The following is a 17,715-nucleotide window of genomic DNA, read 5'->3' as shown; positions in this document are numbered from 1 at the left end:
CTTGGTCTACTCAGGGTGTGATACCCACCACCTTAGCTTCCAAAAATCTGCCTCACATGCTTTCTTTCATCAGGTCTCATGATACACCCTGCCCATTTTAGTCTCTGCACTCTTATCTTGCTCAAGACATCAAGTTCTCCTCCTTCATACTGTTCTTTTGTACTATACCATATATTTTCCTTAGCATCTTGGTTTTAAACACTTGCAGCCTTTTTTCCATTTGCCTCCATCAGTATCCAGGATTCACATCTATACAGGAAAGGCTGAACAACTGTACTATAAAGTTGGATTTTAAGGTCTCTTGAGATTCTCCTTGCAACTAGGCTCAACATGCATATAATTAGAACTAAATTTTTGCCTTCATTTCTTCAGTCTTTTGATTGCCCTCAGTGATCATTGTTTCTAAATATTTAAATGTCTCTGTTTTCCATCTTCTTTTTCTCTATCCTTATCTTCCTTTGATTTTGAGATTTATTTCTGGATGTGATCAGGTATTTAGTCTTGCTGACATTGACAGTAAGCCCAACTCCTTTGGTGTTTCATGCTATGATCTCTGTATTCTTTTGTACCATTTCTATTTTCTCTCCTACTAGGCAGATGCAATTTGCATAAGCAAATACCTGGTACAGACATTTTCATTTTTCTCTTATGACCTTCTCAAGCATCAAGATGAAAAGCACTGATGACAGTGCATCCTCTTTAGGAGTGCACCAATAAAGATTTTCTTGGCTGACAGAGATAGCTGATTATTAACCAGCCATACTGTCCGATACCAATCTGATAACCAATTTAAAGGAATGCAGCCAGGCAGTGTGGAGAGCAACTCCCTGCAGGTAAGTCTGTGCAGGGGAAGCAACATGGGTGAAGGGGACAAACTGAGGCTCTCATGTTGAGGGAGAGAGTGCAGCAGGGGCTGGGGGCACTGCCCAGCCAGGCTGGTGAATAGCACGCAGGGCCAAGGCAAGGAGTGGGACACAGCTGTGGGCAGCTCATCCAGGGGATCAGTATCCCAGTGCTTAAAAACACTGGCAGTGGCACTTGACTGAACTAAAGTTCATTTGATGAGCTTTAAGTGCCGCTGCCACCATTTTTAAGTGCAAGGACGCTTTTAACCACAGCAGAGCCAACTAGGGCGAGGGCAGATGTGGGCTGCCTGCTGCAGGCTCAGGGCTCTCTGCTCTGCTGCCATTCCCTCAGGAGCCCTACAGCAGCCCTGCAGGAGGCGCAACTTGCCACCCCCACCACTGTCAGGTGGGCAGAGGACATGCAGCCAGCATGCAAATAACTTAAAGGGAAAGGCAATAGAATGGAGAGCCCCAAGCCCACAGCAGGCAGCCCACATCAACCCTATGCACAAATCTGTGGGGCACATGGCCCCCCATGCCTCCCCCCAGGAGTGTACGCAGCAGCAGGGAGCCATCCCCACTCCCGACACGCCCTGGGCGAGCCACCCACAGCTCCATCCTGTTCCCTGTCCCAGATCCCATTCACTGCCCTGGCTGGACAGCGCCCCCAAGCCCCAGTCCATACTGCATTTTCTCCCTCATCATGGGGACCTCAATCTGTTCCCCCCACCTCTTCCCCTTCCCAGACTTAACCAGAAGGACCCCAGCCAGAAGGCATATTATATTTATCAGTGATGTTATTGGCTACACTGGCCAAAAAAAGCTGATAATGTTAATTTTCCTTTTAAACAGTGCTGATCCAATAGGCAACCAATATCCACGCACCTCTAGTCCTTGTTTGAGCCTGCTATTGGATTTCCATTGGGTCCAATAGCTTTCCCTCAGTTCTCATGCAACTCATTGATACTTCAATGCACACCTTAATACACCATACCATTTTGGGGGGGAATTAAAAACTCCACCATAATTGACCATGGTGACTTTCTTCTTATACTATCATAAGCTTTGACATCTTTTGCAATTCCCCCTTTCTTTTCCAACAACAGCTTTGTTGAAAATACCTGATCACAAATTGATCTCTTTCCTGAACTCACACTGGTAAGCTCTCAATTTTTTTTGCATATGCGAGCCATCCGTTCACAGCAGCTCTTGAGAAAAAGCTCTGTATGTTGTGCAAAGCTCTGTATGTTGTGTGATACCCTGATAGTTATTACACACTCTTCAGTTACTCTTCTTCTTATTATTGTCTGCTTCCACTGTTAGGGTATACTTTCTTCTCTCCAGATCTTTTCAATCATCTTGTAAAGATGGCATTTTAATGCTTTGAATGCAAAATTTCAGGCATTTAGCTGGAAGACTGTCCATCCCTGGTGCCTTAACAAATACTACCTACCCATACAAGCGTGTTGTGAAAGTCCGGTTTGCAATACTTGTAAAGGAGAACTTTGTACACAAAAAGTTCTCTACAAAGGGCAAAACACACATTGATGTTATACTTTTACAAAGACTATTAAGCCTTTGTTCCTTTCTTCCCAAATTTTGTGGGGAAAATCTTCTATTGTAAAAAAAATTACAACACTGGTAAATTATTACAGCATACCACTATTTATCAAGGGCTAGAAAAAAAGAAGCCAAGAAGTCTAAGGTTCCAGAATAAACATACACACGTCATATGTTAGCATTTCTCACACTGGAAGTGCATGGATGTCCCACCATGCACAACCTATTTATATACACCAAGTGCAGAACAATGGCAGATTCCACCAAATCTACCTACTTCACACACACACTACCATTTTATTTTATGGGTCTAATTCAAATACTGACCCTGTCATATTCAAGGTCATCCATTGCTGATGAGGATGATGACATTCTGCAGTGTCTTGACTCACTAAAATTGCAAAAAGACACATTTAAGTTATTTGTAGAAATGCAGAAGCTCCTCCATGTCTGATGAACCAAGTCTTAACAATTCTGAAGTGGGTCGGTAAGGAAACAAAAACAAAAAAAGAAAAATTAGAGTCACTAGTTTGCATTTCCAGACTGAAATCATAGAGAATTTTACTTTAAAACATCCATTCAGCACTCAAAAGTGAGAAAGGAGAAGATCCTGAAGTAACAGGAGGGTGCAGTGGTGACACAGTAATGACACAGAATTTGAAGGAAGTGGATCACTAATATGGTGCCTAATAAGATAGGGTCTGCAGGCGTCATTCCTCTTCAGATTTGCAACATTATATAAAATATCATCTTTCCCCATCTTCCCCTTCCACATCTCTGCAGTTTCTGCCTCAGTCCAGATTTACCCAGTACCATTAGGAGAGCTGCCTTAAGTTTCATTTTTCTGCTTCTGTAGCACAGTGAAGAACTTTTAGTGAATTTTTCATCTACTGTAAACTAGGGTAGTAGCCGTTTCCACTTGTTAGGAAGTAAAGTGGTTTCCTCCCATTTCTAAACAGCCTAACAAGTGGGTATGTCAACACTGCATTCAGAAGATTTAACTGCAGCATGCATAAATATATGTGCAAGTTAAATAGAACCTAACTCACTCACATAATGCAATGAAGATCTGGTACCACAGGCTTCAGTGAGGAAGCCTATGCTACACCATCTTCATCCCCACTGTTAGCCAAGTTTTCTACATACAGGTGAGCTCAGGTCCATCACAAATCACACTTCCTAACTAAGTGCAGACAGGCTCAGAATAAACACACACAAGCTTTTTCTTCACATATGCTTGGGATACATTACAGATACTGATAGTTGTAGCTTATGGTAAATGCAAGAGCACTAAACTTCAACCCACCTTACAAAAAATATTTCTTCTTGAAGTATCCATAATATCATCAAGCAGAAGCAGTTAAAAAAAAAAAAAAAAAAGTCAGAGGATCATTCCAGCTTCCATTAAAGACTATGTCAAAACTCTCAGAGACTTCTGCTAGGGCAAATATCAGGCCCTTTGTGATCCGTACAGGGACAGAGTCTCAACAAATTCTGGGAAGACTTGTATTAACTGTTACATTGGAAAGACCTTTGATCTGAAGACAGCCAAGTGCAGCAGTTAATATTCTACTGCTGCAGAAAGTGTAGGCACCAGTAAGTGGGCAGATGATGTTAACAGATTCAAGCAACCTATTGCCTTTCTTCTTCCCTCCACACATGATATCCGAGAAGAATTCATAATTACAATTGTAAACACACAGCTTTATTTATTGACACTGCAGGAAAAAACTTTCAGACAAGGAAGTGTTTTACACACCATAGTCAGAAGCGAATTTTAAACAAGAAAGAAAAATGAATGCAAGTCCAATCACACTTATTCATGCAAGCAAACAAGCAAGCAAGCTAACAGGAACCTCCACATCTTTCCTACTTCCACAACCCGCACATGGTTTTCAGCAACACTATACCTTTCAGTTTCTGACAGCAAGGCAAGTCGACCATAATCCCAGAATTTCTTCCTTATTACAGAGAAGGCCAATATTAAGATCTAGAAGATAAATCAGAAATAAAAATTGTTTAGTTTTTATTTTTCAAATTTCAAAATTATTCTTTTGGAAAGTAGGATTTACTGTAGCAAATTAAGTCACTGATCTGTCAAAAACACCATTCTACTTCTACAAGTAACTGGCTCTCGATAAGTGAGACTTATCCTGTTTGTCTGGGACCTCAGATAGAAGAAGATTAGAACTTCAGTACTTTTGTTCAAATTGCACATCTTGGCCAAACTTTAAGATAAAAATAATCCCTTACCTCAAGTTCTATTATCATGGTACACACACACACGAGTACTTTACAGTTAACTGCTTCAGAGGACAAAGAAACCTTCATAACAGACCTTTACTTTAAATTACTAAAACAAAGGCCCAAACTAAGACGACTAGCTCACAGTGCAAGTTTTACAACCATGCCCTTAGCCTAGGCACATTAAATTCTATCCTGTGTGGCTGAAACACAAAAATTACTTGAACCCTTCTTAGCATCCATAACTACAATGATCATAGTTCATAAGACTAAATCACCCACCAAGACCTTTTATAAAATCCCTTCCTATAGATTAAATCCTTTCTAGCAAGACAACCAATTAGATTATTCAAGATCTTACAGATTCTTTTCTAACTTGTATTTCAGAGATTTAGAGAACATTAAAAAAATAAATAAATAAAAAAAATCAACAATCAGAAGCAGTCAAATGGGAACTAAACTTTCCCTAAACTTTTTATATTTATAAAAAGCTGGCAACAAACAACACTCTCAAAGAGAGGAATGAGGGAGTTGTCATATAAATTCAGACTATCAGCCCTTCCAGTTTGATATCCAGACGTGAATAAGTGATTCTTGGAGGAAAATCAAGAAAGCCCCTGGCTTATAGATTCATAGATTTCATAGACATTAGGGATGGAAGGGACCTCAAAAGATCATCAAGTCCAGCCCCCTGCCCCAGGGGCAGGAGGCCAGCTGGGGTCATAGGTTCCCAGCAAAAACAACATCCAGGTATCTCTTGAAGGCATTCAAAGTAGGTGCTTGAACTGCCTCCGGCGGCAGACAATTCCAGACCGTGGGGGCTCGAACAGTAAAGAAATTCTTCCTTACGTCCAGCCTGAAGCGGTCTTGCAGGCGTTCATAACCGTCTGAACTTGTCATCCCTTGAGGCGCTCTGGTGAATAAACGTTCCCCCAGATCCTGGTGGAATACCCCTTATAAACTTATAGGTGGCCATCAGATTGCCCCTGAGCCTGCGCTTTATGTAATGCTGTCCAAAAAACAAGAGATTCCCCCCCAGTCTCTATGCAGAGCAGCCTAAAACATAGACGTAACATTTTAAAATCAACCATTAGAGTGAAGCACATCAGTTCCCAAAGAACATCCAGCATGGATTTCCAAATCACAGCTCACTGTCACATTTGTTCAGCATTAAATAACTCTGGATCCACACAACTGGTGCCCAACCTGCTGGAATGTGCATACCAGGACAGCTAAGAGATTTTAACTACTCCATTTAAAATTATTTTATTTTGTAAATTGGGCTCAAGATCTGGTGGGCCTTGTACTAGCGTGGGCCTTCAATGGGCCAAATTTGGGTTCCTTTGCAGTACAGTTTCCTAGATTCTTTAAATTGGACAGCTCGCTCCTTGAGTCTCATTTTAATATTGGGACTAATAACTGACACATAGTGCTTCAGAAAAAACAAAACAGGATAAATTGTGAGATCAACTTGCAGTTCTGCCTCTACCACAACCTTTTAAAATTATTTCTGTTCTGAAAATAAATCTCTCTTACCCTAATAGACAGGGAAGGAAATTCTGAACAACACTGATGTTAGACAAAACGTGAACTGTTGGAACTGCAAGACTTGGGGGGGGGGGGAAGCTTACCAAAAAACAGGTAACATCCAGGAGCAGGACTGTAGGAATTCCACCAAAAGTTACTCCCTGAAGTACAGTGCTGCCCTGTGCAGTGCTATAGCAGTACGTCTCATTTGATGAGTTGGTAAGTCCAGTTCTGTTCCAGAAGTAGACTAGACGGGAATGTCCAATATCAAGAAACAAAAAAGGGACCATCTTGTGTCTCCCTCAAAAAAAAAAAGTAAGTACAGCAGTTACATTAACAGCTTGCCTACTGAGTCAGGATCCATATGAGATACTGGTCATAAAAGTACAAACACGGAAAGCGTTTAGATCAAGTAACATCCAGTGCAAGCAGCAGCAAAGGAAAGTAATCTCTCACAGAAAGTTTGACCATTATCCCCAATCACTGAGAAAAATTTTGCTATAATTGCACCAACAAACAGCCTCCATTACTAAAACACTGTTCAGCAAAGGATTCCTACTCACCTACTTTAAACTCTTAACAAGACAGAATTCCCAAAAAGCCAGGCAAAGCTCAAATGCCACCTGAGGAAAGCTGCAGGACACCAATGTTAACTCTTGTATTCCACCATCTATAACCATTAAAATCATTTAAATATTTGAGATTTGATTTCTGGTTGCTAGAGTCACCTACTTCTTGGGTGTGAGCTCATTCAATTCAAAATAAATTCACGTGAAAAGGTCAGGGAATATTAGGCTCATTATACATCCCATTAAAAAGCTACCATATGCCTACTTAGTGATGTTTAATTAATGTTTTACATCAATTAGATATCCTTAGATGAAAGGACAATAAATGTATTAGCTATTTAACAAGAAACAGTAAGGACATTTAAGTTTTTCAGAAAGTACTCAGCTATCCAGTTCTACTCAATTATAACTTAAGCTACTCAGTCTATTACCAACATGCAAAATTCTACCTTTCATACAATAGTCTCTTTTACCAGTGAAGGAAACTGCTTACTTACTTGTGAATTTACTGTTTTATAAAAGTGTCTTTTCAAATCTTCTTTATTAATCCCCAGTGACTTTCAATTACTTGGCATAAAAGAGCATTTCAGGTGCAAGAGATTATTAGTGACAAACTCTCATGGAGAATACAGATCAAACTTCTTGGGAGCAAAGATTATGGATCCTCATCACAAGTTCAGAGACTACCTCCTGGGTGTCATCTAGTATATCCAAGTGCAAGCATTTGCTTCTTACAAAAGTGTTTCTCAGACCTGCAGAAAACACCGTTCTAGATTCTGAAAAAAACAGAGACATTTTATTGTTTCATCCCTTCCTTATCTTTATTGGTTTACTATTGAAAATTCTGGAGGCTAAGGTCTTATTTACAGTGCAAATGCAAGATGGGTTGAAAGAGTAAGAGCTGCCTTACCTGCCTCCTTCCCCATAACCTTAAGGAAATACTCCTTGAAATATTTTTTTAATACGTGTCTGTAGGCACTAGATCCAAAAGCACCTCAAAATTCATTTAAAATAAGTCAAGCACCCCTCATATTACAATGACTTAAGTCCCTACAAACTCTGCTTGAATTTATCTCAGTGACCAAATGGTAAAGGGTCCACAACACAATACCAGTTCCCAAACACCCACTACTCACTCATGATTAAGCATTTCAACACCTGTACTATCACATGACACATAAGCAACAAATGGCCTGAAAATTGCTACCATACTGAATGTAAGTAGCACAGTATTTCAGAACCAGTGATTTTATTCTTCTCTATTGGAGCTTGCAGGCCTTCTGTCATTGCAGTACAGTTGCATCTTCAGTCAATTACCTTTCTTCTTTGTCACGATACTGGCCATGCTTTCTAACAACCGCTTTGGCAAAAAAACCTGGAATATTTCTTGAATTTATTTTGTAAAAGATTGCTAGGACAGTTGTGAAAGTTACAGGCTTCAATTAAAAATGCACTACTGGGTCTGATCAGGGCAATTCCTAACTTTGTAAACTTACTTGTTTGGAAACTAGCAGAAAGTTAGCAGGAAGATTACTTCAGTGTTTGACAAGTAGGACACCTGCTGTGTGGATGTTACTGGCAACCCAAGGCAGAAACCAAGTTCCAAGCTTGAATTTGTGATCTTTTGGGGGAGCCTGACTGTTAAAAATTGTAGGGTCCACAGCATCAGTCTTCACCAGGAGTCTCTGTTGAGTCTGCTGATTTTTCTAACAGATCCACAGAGTTCTAGAGCAACAGGACTGGTAGCACCATCTGTAAAGAATCACAGGGTCTACGGCTGATTTAGGTATTTTGCCACCTTTCACCCTTCCTCCACTCCTGCTTGGCTCCTTTTCTGCTTGAGGACACGGTGCACAGATAAGTCCACCGCAACTGGGCTACCAAGATGGTGCCTGCATCTTGTCAAGCTAAACTGGCCTTCCCAATGCTGCCTGGCCTCTTTCCTGCCTAAGGGAGCGAGGCAAAGGTAACACACCTTGACCAGAGCTGGGGGGGGGGCAGAGGGGAAATGCACTTTGAGCACTTCAGATTGCTTGGTGGGCAAAAAAGGTATTCAATCAGGTTTGAAGGAAGAGATGCACCTTTTTGCCCCTTCTCGGCCTAGCTCTTCCCCAGAAGCCTGCAGGGATAGTCATGCTACTCCGCTGCCTCAGAAGAGGAAGCAGAGCCACAAGAGCAGTCATCTCAAAAAAAGAAAGAAAAAAAAAAAATCAAAACAGAGCCCTCCTAGGAAATGGAGATGGCTAGCAAGATGGATCCTCAACAATTCAAATGCTAAGCCAGCTACATGACACAAAAGGCCTTAGCCTGCCTCAGAGAAGCCCTGCAGCAGAGGCAGGTTACTGCGGGAGCAGGACATTCCCCTACTGCTGGTGACTGACACGGCTGTTATATCCCCTCTTCTCCTCCCCCCGCTTCAAGTAGGCCTCAGTACCCAGTGGGACATACCTGGGGACCTCAGCACAACCGAAGGGTCCTTTTGAGATAGGTCATTCAAGTCAGCCCTGCCATGAAGACAAATGTGTGAGCTAGCCTAGCTCCAGTGACAACATCCAGTCAGCATCTACACAAAGCTGCATTCACTTGCAAGTGGCACCAAGGCTTCGGCTCGACTCGCCTAGGCCTACCCACCTGATGGTCCGGCAGCTATCAAGCTGCCAAAGTGTACGGACATGTGCCTGCTTCTGGTGGCTCCAGTCAACAACTGCACCAATAGAGCACAAAATTCATCTCGGGGAGGCACTAGCCACTGAGCAGAAGAGTGGCAGAGAGCACATAAGTGTTTACACATGCTTTCTACCCGCTGTCACACAAATCCAGAAGCCTTGCTTTGCCTGGCAGAAAAGAGACCGCCGCCTCAAAAGAGGCTAGAAAGTGAATGTGCTCCAAGTCCCACCAACAGAACTGGAGCCCTGCCTGCATCCCTCTGCAGCCTAAGATTTCTGCAACCTGCCTCACAGAACGTGCTTCTAGCAAACTGAAGAAGCACTTGCCTGTTTTTTCCTAAGAGCCCAGGGCAGGCACTGGAGCCTGAGCAGCACTCAAGTGAAACCTGTACTCCACCAACAGTACGGATTCTTCATGTTGGCAGCTAAAGTGGCACCAGCTCGAGCATTATTATCCTCTTCTTACCCTGCTACATGTTATATACACTACTCCAGGTTGCCAATCTGTGGTACAGGCACCACCAGAGGTACACAAACAACCTGTCAATGGTAAGCGTTAACACATTTATTATAATTATTTTATATGACAAAAGTGTGGTGGTGGTACCTAAGGTTGTATCGTTTTAAATTGGTGGCGCACAATGTGTCAGAGTTTGGGAACTGCCGTATTACACAACTGACTGGTTCGTCGTGCAATACTTTTAGATCAGCCATCTATGCAAACCAGCTGTCTATACAAACCAATTTTCACACAACTACCTGGAGAGTGCTGCAATAAATGCAGACCAGCCACATGTGCAAGGTAATTATCACACCATGAAAAGGACTCTCCACTTACAAAAACAGCCAACCAGTTATCATGACATGACCACTCCACAGCTGGTTTCTACCCAGCTTTTGCTGGAATGAGTAGCAGGGCCCTTCCCCGCAGCCAGCACAGCAACCAGAGCTAAAAGCCTTGCCAGGCTCCAGCATTGCCAGCAGACTAGAGGGTTTGAACTCAGCAGGCTTGGGCACTGTGTACTGACCAGAGAACTTGCAACTTAACAGGCCCGTGCATCATGAGCAGACCAGCGGGCTTGCAACTTCAGCCAAGTTACACTACAAGCCCTCTGGTCCACAGGCAGCACTTGAGCCCGGCCAGGACTTTAGCCCGGGTGCAAAGAAGGGCAAAGCTTGGAAAGGCAAGAAGGAACCTGGCTCGCTGCCAGCCACAAAGCCGCAGCCAAGCAAGCGCTACGTGGGTTCAAAGGAGACCCAAGGCTCTGTCAAGGGACCCAAGGGCTCCGAGAGCAGCGGGAAGCCCTACCTGCGCTGCTCCCAGGCTGGTGTCTGCTCCCCTCGCTTGCTAGGTGACCGGGAACGACAGCAGCAAGCCCAACGCAGCCCGCGACGCCTGCCCCGCACTAAGGCCACTTCCCGAGAGATGCCAGGGCCACCCCTGCCCGACTCCTCCAGGCCTGCGGCTGGCCCGGCAGAGCCCAAGAGGGGCGAGCCCGGCCCACTGGGGGTGCGTGTTTGGCGGGACACGGCACAGGGCTTGAAGGGACGGAGCTGCCTCCCCCAGGGCGCGGGCACAGCCCGGTACCTACAGGGCGGCGGCCGGGGTGTCCCGCTGCAACAGGTCGGAACCGGCGCGAGCCCGGGCTGCACAGGGGAAAAGCAGGCGCCGCCCCTGCTGCGCATGCGCCGCTCCTGCCCAGCCCGCTCCCCGCCCCGCCCGGGCTCGCGCCGCTTCTTCCGGGGCTTGGCAGGGGTTGACCGCGCGGCTAGTGGGAAATGTTCTCTTCGTCGTCAGCTTTGTGGGCTTTGCTCCTAGTCCTGTCCCCTAGAGCCGCAGAGAAAAGCCCGTCTCCATCCTCTCTATAATCGCCTTTCCGGTGCCTCACCAGTCTTTCTCTTCTCCAGGCTCAATAACCCTAGCTGTTTCAGCCAGACCTCGCGGTTTGCCAAGCCCCTCCACCCATGGGGCTTGCCAACCTACACAGGCTGGAGAACCTCCCGGTCCCCTCAGAAAATGCCTGTTGAGTTTTTCCCCTCCTTGTTTCACCACAGACAAATGCTGCAGCGATTGTTCTGTGGCTAAGAGCTGAGGGAGCCCAGGAGGCAGAGTGGTTGGTAACACCCTGGGTTCCCAGTGGGAATCTGGGTTTATTCTGGGAATTGTGTTTATCTACCTGACAGGGCTGGCGCTAGGGTGGCCATCGTAGAGGACAGTCCAGTTGTCCTCTAGTGATACGAAACCGGATGCCTTTACGTCCTCTATTTTTCTCTTGAAGAGAAAAATAAAGGATGTAAAGGTGTCCGGTTTTGTATGGATAGAGGACAGAGTAGCAGAAAACTGGAATGTCCTCTACGATGGCCGCCCTAGCTGGCACCCAGGAAAGGATCACCCAGTTCTCCAGGATGCTCCGTGCCTCCCCAGTTGAGAACCACAGAGCTAAGCAATAGCGGGTGCCAGAAAAGACCAGGGGGCTAGTGGGTCATCAGGGAATGTTTTCCCTCCCAGCCTGTACTGAATCAGTGGATCCAGGTGCACTTCCCCCCCCCCCCCGCTCCATCCAAAGTTTAAAGTAGGGGCTGCATTGCTACTCAGGGAGTGCTGAGGGAGTCACTTGATTTCATGGCTCATCATTCTCTACCCGATACCTTCTAAACTCTTCGTTCCACAGGTGTGAATGACCCCATCTCCTTTATAATGGTCTGGATGTACCACCAGTCAAGCCAGCTTTTCCTCTGCCATACTGCTGGTAGCTGTTCCTGGTCACAAAGCTCCTACTTCCGAGGCCTGCAAAGGGTTTTTAATTAATTCCAGTGATGTTCTATTTGTTTGTGCTTCAATTTTAAACTGAATTATACAGCCCCAGGCCCACAGACTGTTAGTACAGCTTCTAGTTTATTTTTAAACTGGAGAAAAATGTGTTGTTCTATGATGATGATGATGATGAAGATGCACCTTGCCATCTGCACCCCCTTTTCAAAATCCTAGCTCTACCTGTGGTCAGTACCATGTCAAGAGATGCTGCATAGCTACAGTAGCTGTGTTTTCCTGGCTTCCTAGAAACTCATTCACCACGGTGTAGGATACGTTGCTTTTCAACACCTGTGTGTATGATGAGTGTCCAAAACAGATGGGAACAGCTTGTTCCACTGTAGCAGACTGTAGGCTGCTATTACTGCACCTGTTCATGTGAACAAATGATTACTTCAGAGTAAACTGTAGAGGCATGATGCCCATGGCACTGTACCTGACATCCCAGTATTGAGGTAAGAAATCAAGGTAGTGCTAATTTGCAGTCATTAAAATCTACACGTGGTGCTTCTCATGGGATCCCATGACAGATTTCCTGGCCAGCTGACAATTCAGGTGATCACATTTTCCTTAGCAATGGCCAGTGTAGGTCAAACTGATGTGTGGCACTATGTTCTCACTTAACTGTACCTGTCACATTGAAGAAGGGCATTTTATCAGCTGCCCCAATTTCTTTGCTGGGCCTGCTGGGTTCTTTGGTAAAGTGAGTTCTCTGAAGTCCTGATCCTGCTTTTAAGTTTCCTAGTAGACATGGTAGCAGTTTTTCCTGTGTGAATTCTGCATTGGAAGGTGGACACACTAATTAGAATAATAGAGGAAAGTTACACATAGCGTCCATCTATCTGCCTACCTGTGTTAATATTATTCTTTTCTGTGCTGTGTATTTTTTTGCATTGGAGAGGAACATACTATATTTGAGACACCCTCTTAGGCAGGCAAGTTGTTTCACAGTGTAAGTAATGCTTTCTGGATCCTGCCCTCTCTGGCAGCATCTCTGATTATCCTGATCTGCCTGAAACCCTGCTGGACATAGCTGGGGGCCCTGATAATAGGGCTATGATCAGAGCTCTGGTCTCTATTCAACTCATGTGCTTCCAAAGCGGAGGATACTGATCAAGGTGAAGCATGATCAGAACTGAGTAATGCAAGCACAAAGGAACATTATCAACACCTTCCACATAAGATTAGCTACTGTGCACGAGTGAAAAGAAAGCTAGATAAAGGGGCAATTGTGCAATCCTTACATTGCACAGCAATATATGTAAATTTAGATATATCTAAAGGGACATGCACCAGGCTTTTTAGGCACTACAATTAATGTATGTTAATAAAAACCTAATGATTAGAGAAGAGCTTGGAAGTCAGAAAATACAGGTTCTGTCTTGGTTCTTTACTGACTGCATACCCCAAACATAACCTACATAAGTCTCTTAACTAGTAATGGGTACAACCAAGTATCCCTACACTTTGCAGAATCCTGGATCCAAATTATATATTACCTTTTAATTGAGGCACTGTTTTTTAACCTATACATCCTTGTCTCCCTACCAGTTGAATGCTTATCTTAGAAGAATGATGATATATTTTCATAACTCTGGGTTGTGTTGCTATAATCTTTCAGTACATCTTCCCTTTTTATATTGGTGCTATTAGAACTACTATCATAGCATACAGACCCCTAAAGCAGCAGAATGTTAAGTGATTTTACGACATGAGTAACCTGGGGCCATTTGAGAATCTTTATTTTTTTCCATTTGTCTAGGTCAGCAAAAAGGCTTCGAATTGGAGGCAGGAGTCTGAAGTATTTCCTTTAAAACATCTTGAACCAAATTTACCCCTGTGTAACATCAGTGAAGTCAATGGAATAAGTAAAAGGAATTATCCCAATAATGGATTAGGTCTCTTATTTTGACATTTATAACTTAGTTGTAAAAACATCTGAATCTTAATTGCAAGATCCCAGTAAAAGACTCCCTTTAGGAATCTGTTTTGCACTTCCACAATTCACAATAACAACCATCCTTCTCTCTCACTGCCTTTCCATAAAATGGCCCCCAAGAAGACTTTCTATAACTGAAAAGGGAAAAGAGTTCAGAAATTCCAAGGAGACCACTGAGGACTTCACAATTCCTAGATTATGAAATTTAATGAAGGAATCAGGTTAGTATCATGATGAGCATCAGAGAAAACATTAGCAAGCTCAAAAACAAGTTAAATCTTGATAACAATATTAAGAAATTACCTAATTTATAGCACGAGTCCTCACTTAACTGTACCTGTCACATTGAAGAAGGGCATTTTATCAGCTGCCCCAATTTCTTTGCTGGGCCTGCTGGGTTCTTTAGTGAAGTGAGTTCTCTATTATCTAAGTCTCCCAAAGCACTCTGTATGCATTTAATGAAATTGTCTCAGCACATTCATGAGAGGAAAAATTAGTCTGGAATATCTGAATTACATTGGAATAACTAGACTATAGCGGAATAGTTTCCCACATAAAGACAGGGCCTAGAGTGTCTGTGTATATGTATGTACATGTACACATGCATGGTTTTTTCATAGTCTTTGAACCAAAATCCCTTTAGTTGATTGTTCTTCAGATTTCATAAGCTATTTGTGCCCTTCTTTCTTAGAACTAAGAATATTTGGTGCCCATAACCTTTCCTTGGCTAGAACATCTAACTGTGTCTAACACAGGTTATGTTCAAATACCTTGACATTGTACCTAATCTTGCTGTTAATACCTTTTGTCCTGATGTAAAATAATTTTTTTATTCTCTCTCCCAATTACTAGTAAGCAAAGCCTTTGTTATTTGCTTCTTTCTTCCCCTGTCTAGACAAGCTCTTTAGCTAAGTGGTGTGATTTTTTTTTATCTCTGACTTCAACACAGAGCCACATTTTCCTCCCCTGTTGTTGTAAACACGTTTTTGTTTGACGCTGTCTGTCCTTCTGGTGACAAAAGCCACATCCTTTCAATAGTTAACAAATATTTAATTCCGCTGCTGAGGCAGATGTGAACCCAGTGCCAGAGTGTACAGTAATCTAGAGAGTAGATCAACACCATTTGAAATCTGTCCATCTTCACTTAATTTTACAGGGTCCATATCAACTTTGACAGCTCTTTAGAATCAAGTTGAATTAGTGTTTGAACATTGACATTAACATGTGTGACTCTCTTCCTATCTGGTTTAGTATCTTTGGTCAAAGCCATTCTCAATGTAACCCCCCTCTGACTCAACCTCAGCCTCTCGCTTGTAGCTTTATCCAGCACAGCAGGACTTTCCTACATAGGTGAATTTCCAACAGAAGCATAGGATTCTTAGAAATTTGGGCAGCAAGTGGTCTGAGGCTTTGCCATGCATGGCTCTGCTTTTTCACTACAGTTGGTCTTGAACTGAGGAGCCCCCTGACCTGGTGGGCTGTTACTTATGCATCTCCTTATTTAAATCTACCTTAATGGATCTAATTTGGGTTTCTACCCTGATGGCCCATTGCCACCTCTTAATCTTTGCTTTCATCTAACAGGGTTTAGAAGCCTTTGAATAGGCTTAAAGTCATGGTGTGGGGTTTTGTTTTTAGTTTTTTGAAAGACCTGAGCATTTATGGGAGCGTCTGCAAGTCCATTAAGGCACTTTTCCTAATGCACATTAATGTTAGTGCTTATGGGCTCCTATAGACATGCTCAGAGCCTGTTCCGACACACTGGAAATCCACAGCATCGGAGCAGACTCAATTAATCGAGTCTGCTGGAGCATAGAAATTGATGTGCTCCAGCAGCCTTCTGTGTTACGTGTATCAATATCCCTATGTGTCTTCACAGTGAAAAAAACGGCAACGGGGTGCTTTGAAATAAAACTTGTTCGATGAGTTTTAGTTCAAAGTGCCCCACCACTATTTTTTCAGTGCAGGAACATGCAGGGACACTGATACACATGACAGGCAGTTTTAATTAGTGCAACTCACTAATTAAAGCACCCAACACGGTGTCCTAAAACAAATGTAAAAATGCACTCCAATATGAGGTACTAAAAATTGTGTACTAAACACCCTGCCACAGGAATGCCAGGGAGAAAACAAGAGACAAACTTACCAAGAGATGCTGGAGAAACTGTGGTGAGCCTGGGCAGGAAAAATACCGCATCCCGAACAATTATGAACCACCTGGGGCCATGGCAGTTCAAAGGCTGCTGCAGCAGCAAACCCAGCTGCCAGGTTTTGCTCCCAAGAGAAGGAAAGTGGCATGGCCAAAAAAAAAAAAAAAACACCGCACCAAAGAGGGAAAGAGGAAACAGCTGCGTCAGGCAGGCAGTAAATGGGAGAGTGCCACAGAGGACCTGACTGGGCAAAAAGGAAATTTAAGGGACTCTGAGAGGGCATTCAGGGGTTGATGGAGAGAGGGAGAAACGAGGAGAGAAAGAAGAAAACAGGAGAGAAGACAGAGGAAGAGAACCAACACCAGAGCTTAAAGGAGAGCCCTGGTCCCCCAACTTACCTGGTGAGAGTCAGCAAAGAATTTGCTCGGATGAGGAGAACCAGCGCAGGAGTGGAGGAAACTGCTCAGCTGATGAGTCCAGTTTTGGGGGGTGAAGGTAACCACTCTGGGAACCTGGAAGCAGATGAAAATACAGACAAGATTACTCCCTAGGAGGGAGAGAGTCTGTCCCAACCCTGAAGGTAAGGGTGGGATTAGAAGTAAGGAGTAGTTGTCTTGTGACCCATGTAGGGAAGAATGGGGCAAGCAGCCAAACTATGAGGTTCTTAAGACTGAGACTGGAGCATCAGAGGTGAGTAACAATGTGCCCAGAACATCTGATGTGATTAGGGCAGGGGATGGGTATGGTGGAGCCCTGCAAAGATCAGCCAACATCTTGAGCCTATAACCTTTCATCTCCCATAACATCATAGTTTCATAGTAGCTAGAGTCAGAAGGGACCTAGGTGGATCATCTAGTCCGACCCCCTGCCTTAGCAGGAAAGAGCACCGGGGTCAGATGACCCCGGCAAGGTGCTCATCTAACTTCCTTTTAAAAATCCCCAGGCTAGGAGCCTGCACCACTTCCCCTGGAAGCTGGTTCCAGGCCCTAGCCGCCCTGACTGTGAAGTAGCGCCTCCTAATATCTAATCTAAACTTACCCTCCGCCAGTTTGTGACCGTTATTCCTGGTCACTCCTGGCAGCGCACGGGGGAACAGGGACTCCCCCAATACCTGCTGATCCCCCCTGACCAGTTTGTAGCAGGCCACAAGGTCCCCCCTTAACCTTCTCTTGTGGAGGCTAAACAGGTTCAGGTCCCGTAGCCTCTCCTCATAAGGCCTGCCCTGCTGACCCCTGATCATACGAGTGGCCGTCCTCTGAACTCTTTCCATATTGTCCACGTCCCTCTTGAAGTGTGGCGCCCAGAACTGGACGCAGTACTCCAGCTGCGGCCTGACCAGTGCCGCATAGAGGGGGAGGATCACCTCCCTGGACCTGCTCGAGATGCATCTGTGGATGCAT

At 44.1% G+C, this 17,715-nt stretch overlaps 1 protein-coding gene across 5 annotated transcripts in view; it reads right to left on the bottom strand.

Annotated features, from left to right (window-relative positions):
• TMEM63A (transmembrane protein 63A) overlaps nucleotides 1–11,085 on the bottom strand; it is a 42,373-nt gene extending 31,288 nt beyond the window's left edge. Inside the window, exons 1-6 of one of the 5 annotated variants that reach the window (XM_090047804.1) lie at nucleotides 11,004–11,084; nucleotides 8,242–8,497; nucleotides 7,243–7,521; nucleotides 6,281–6,477; nucleotides 4,316–4,395; nucleotides 2,733–2,796 (exon numbers count right to left, since the gene is read on the bottom strand). In XM_090047804.1, the coding sequence (XP_089903930.1) occupies nucleotides 2,733–2,796; nucleotides 4,316–4,395; nucleotides 6,281–6,466 (330 nt within the window). In that variant the 5' untranslated portion in view covers nucleotides 6,467–6,477; nucleotides 7,243–7,521; nucleotides 8,242–8,497; nucleotides 11,004–11,084. The other 4 variants (XM_090047812.1, XM_090047798.1, XM_090047821.1 and 1 more) reach the window with 4 other exon arrangements.
• Nucleotides 11,086–17,715: the final 6,630 nt, after the last annotated feature.

Source organism: Crocodylus siamensis, chromosome 1, assembly GCF_052110815.1.
Source record: "Crocodylus siamensis isolate JL-2025a chromosome 1, ASM5211081v1, whole genome shotgun sequence".
Lineage (NCBI taxonomy): Eukaryota > Metazoa > Chordata > Crocodylia > Crocodylidae > Crocodylus > Crocodylus siamensis.
Note: the sequence above shows the minus strand (reverse complement) of the source record. Positions and strands in the feature narration are given on the sequence as shown.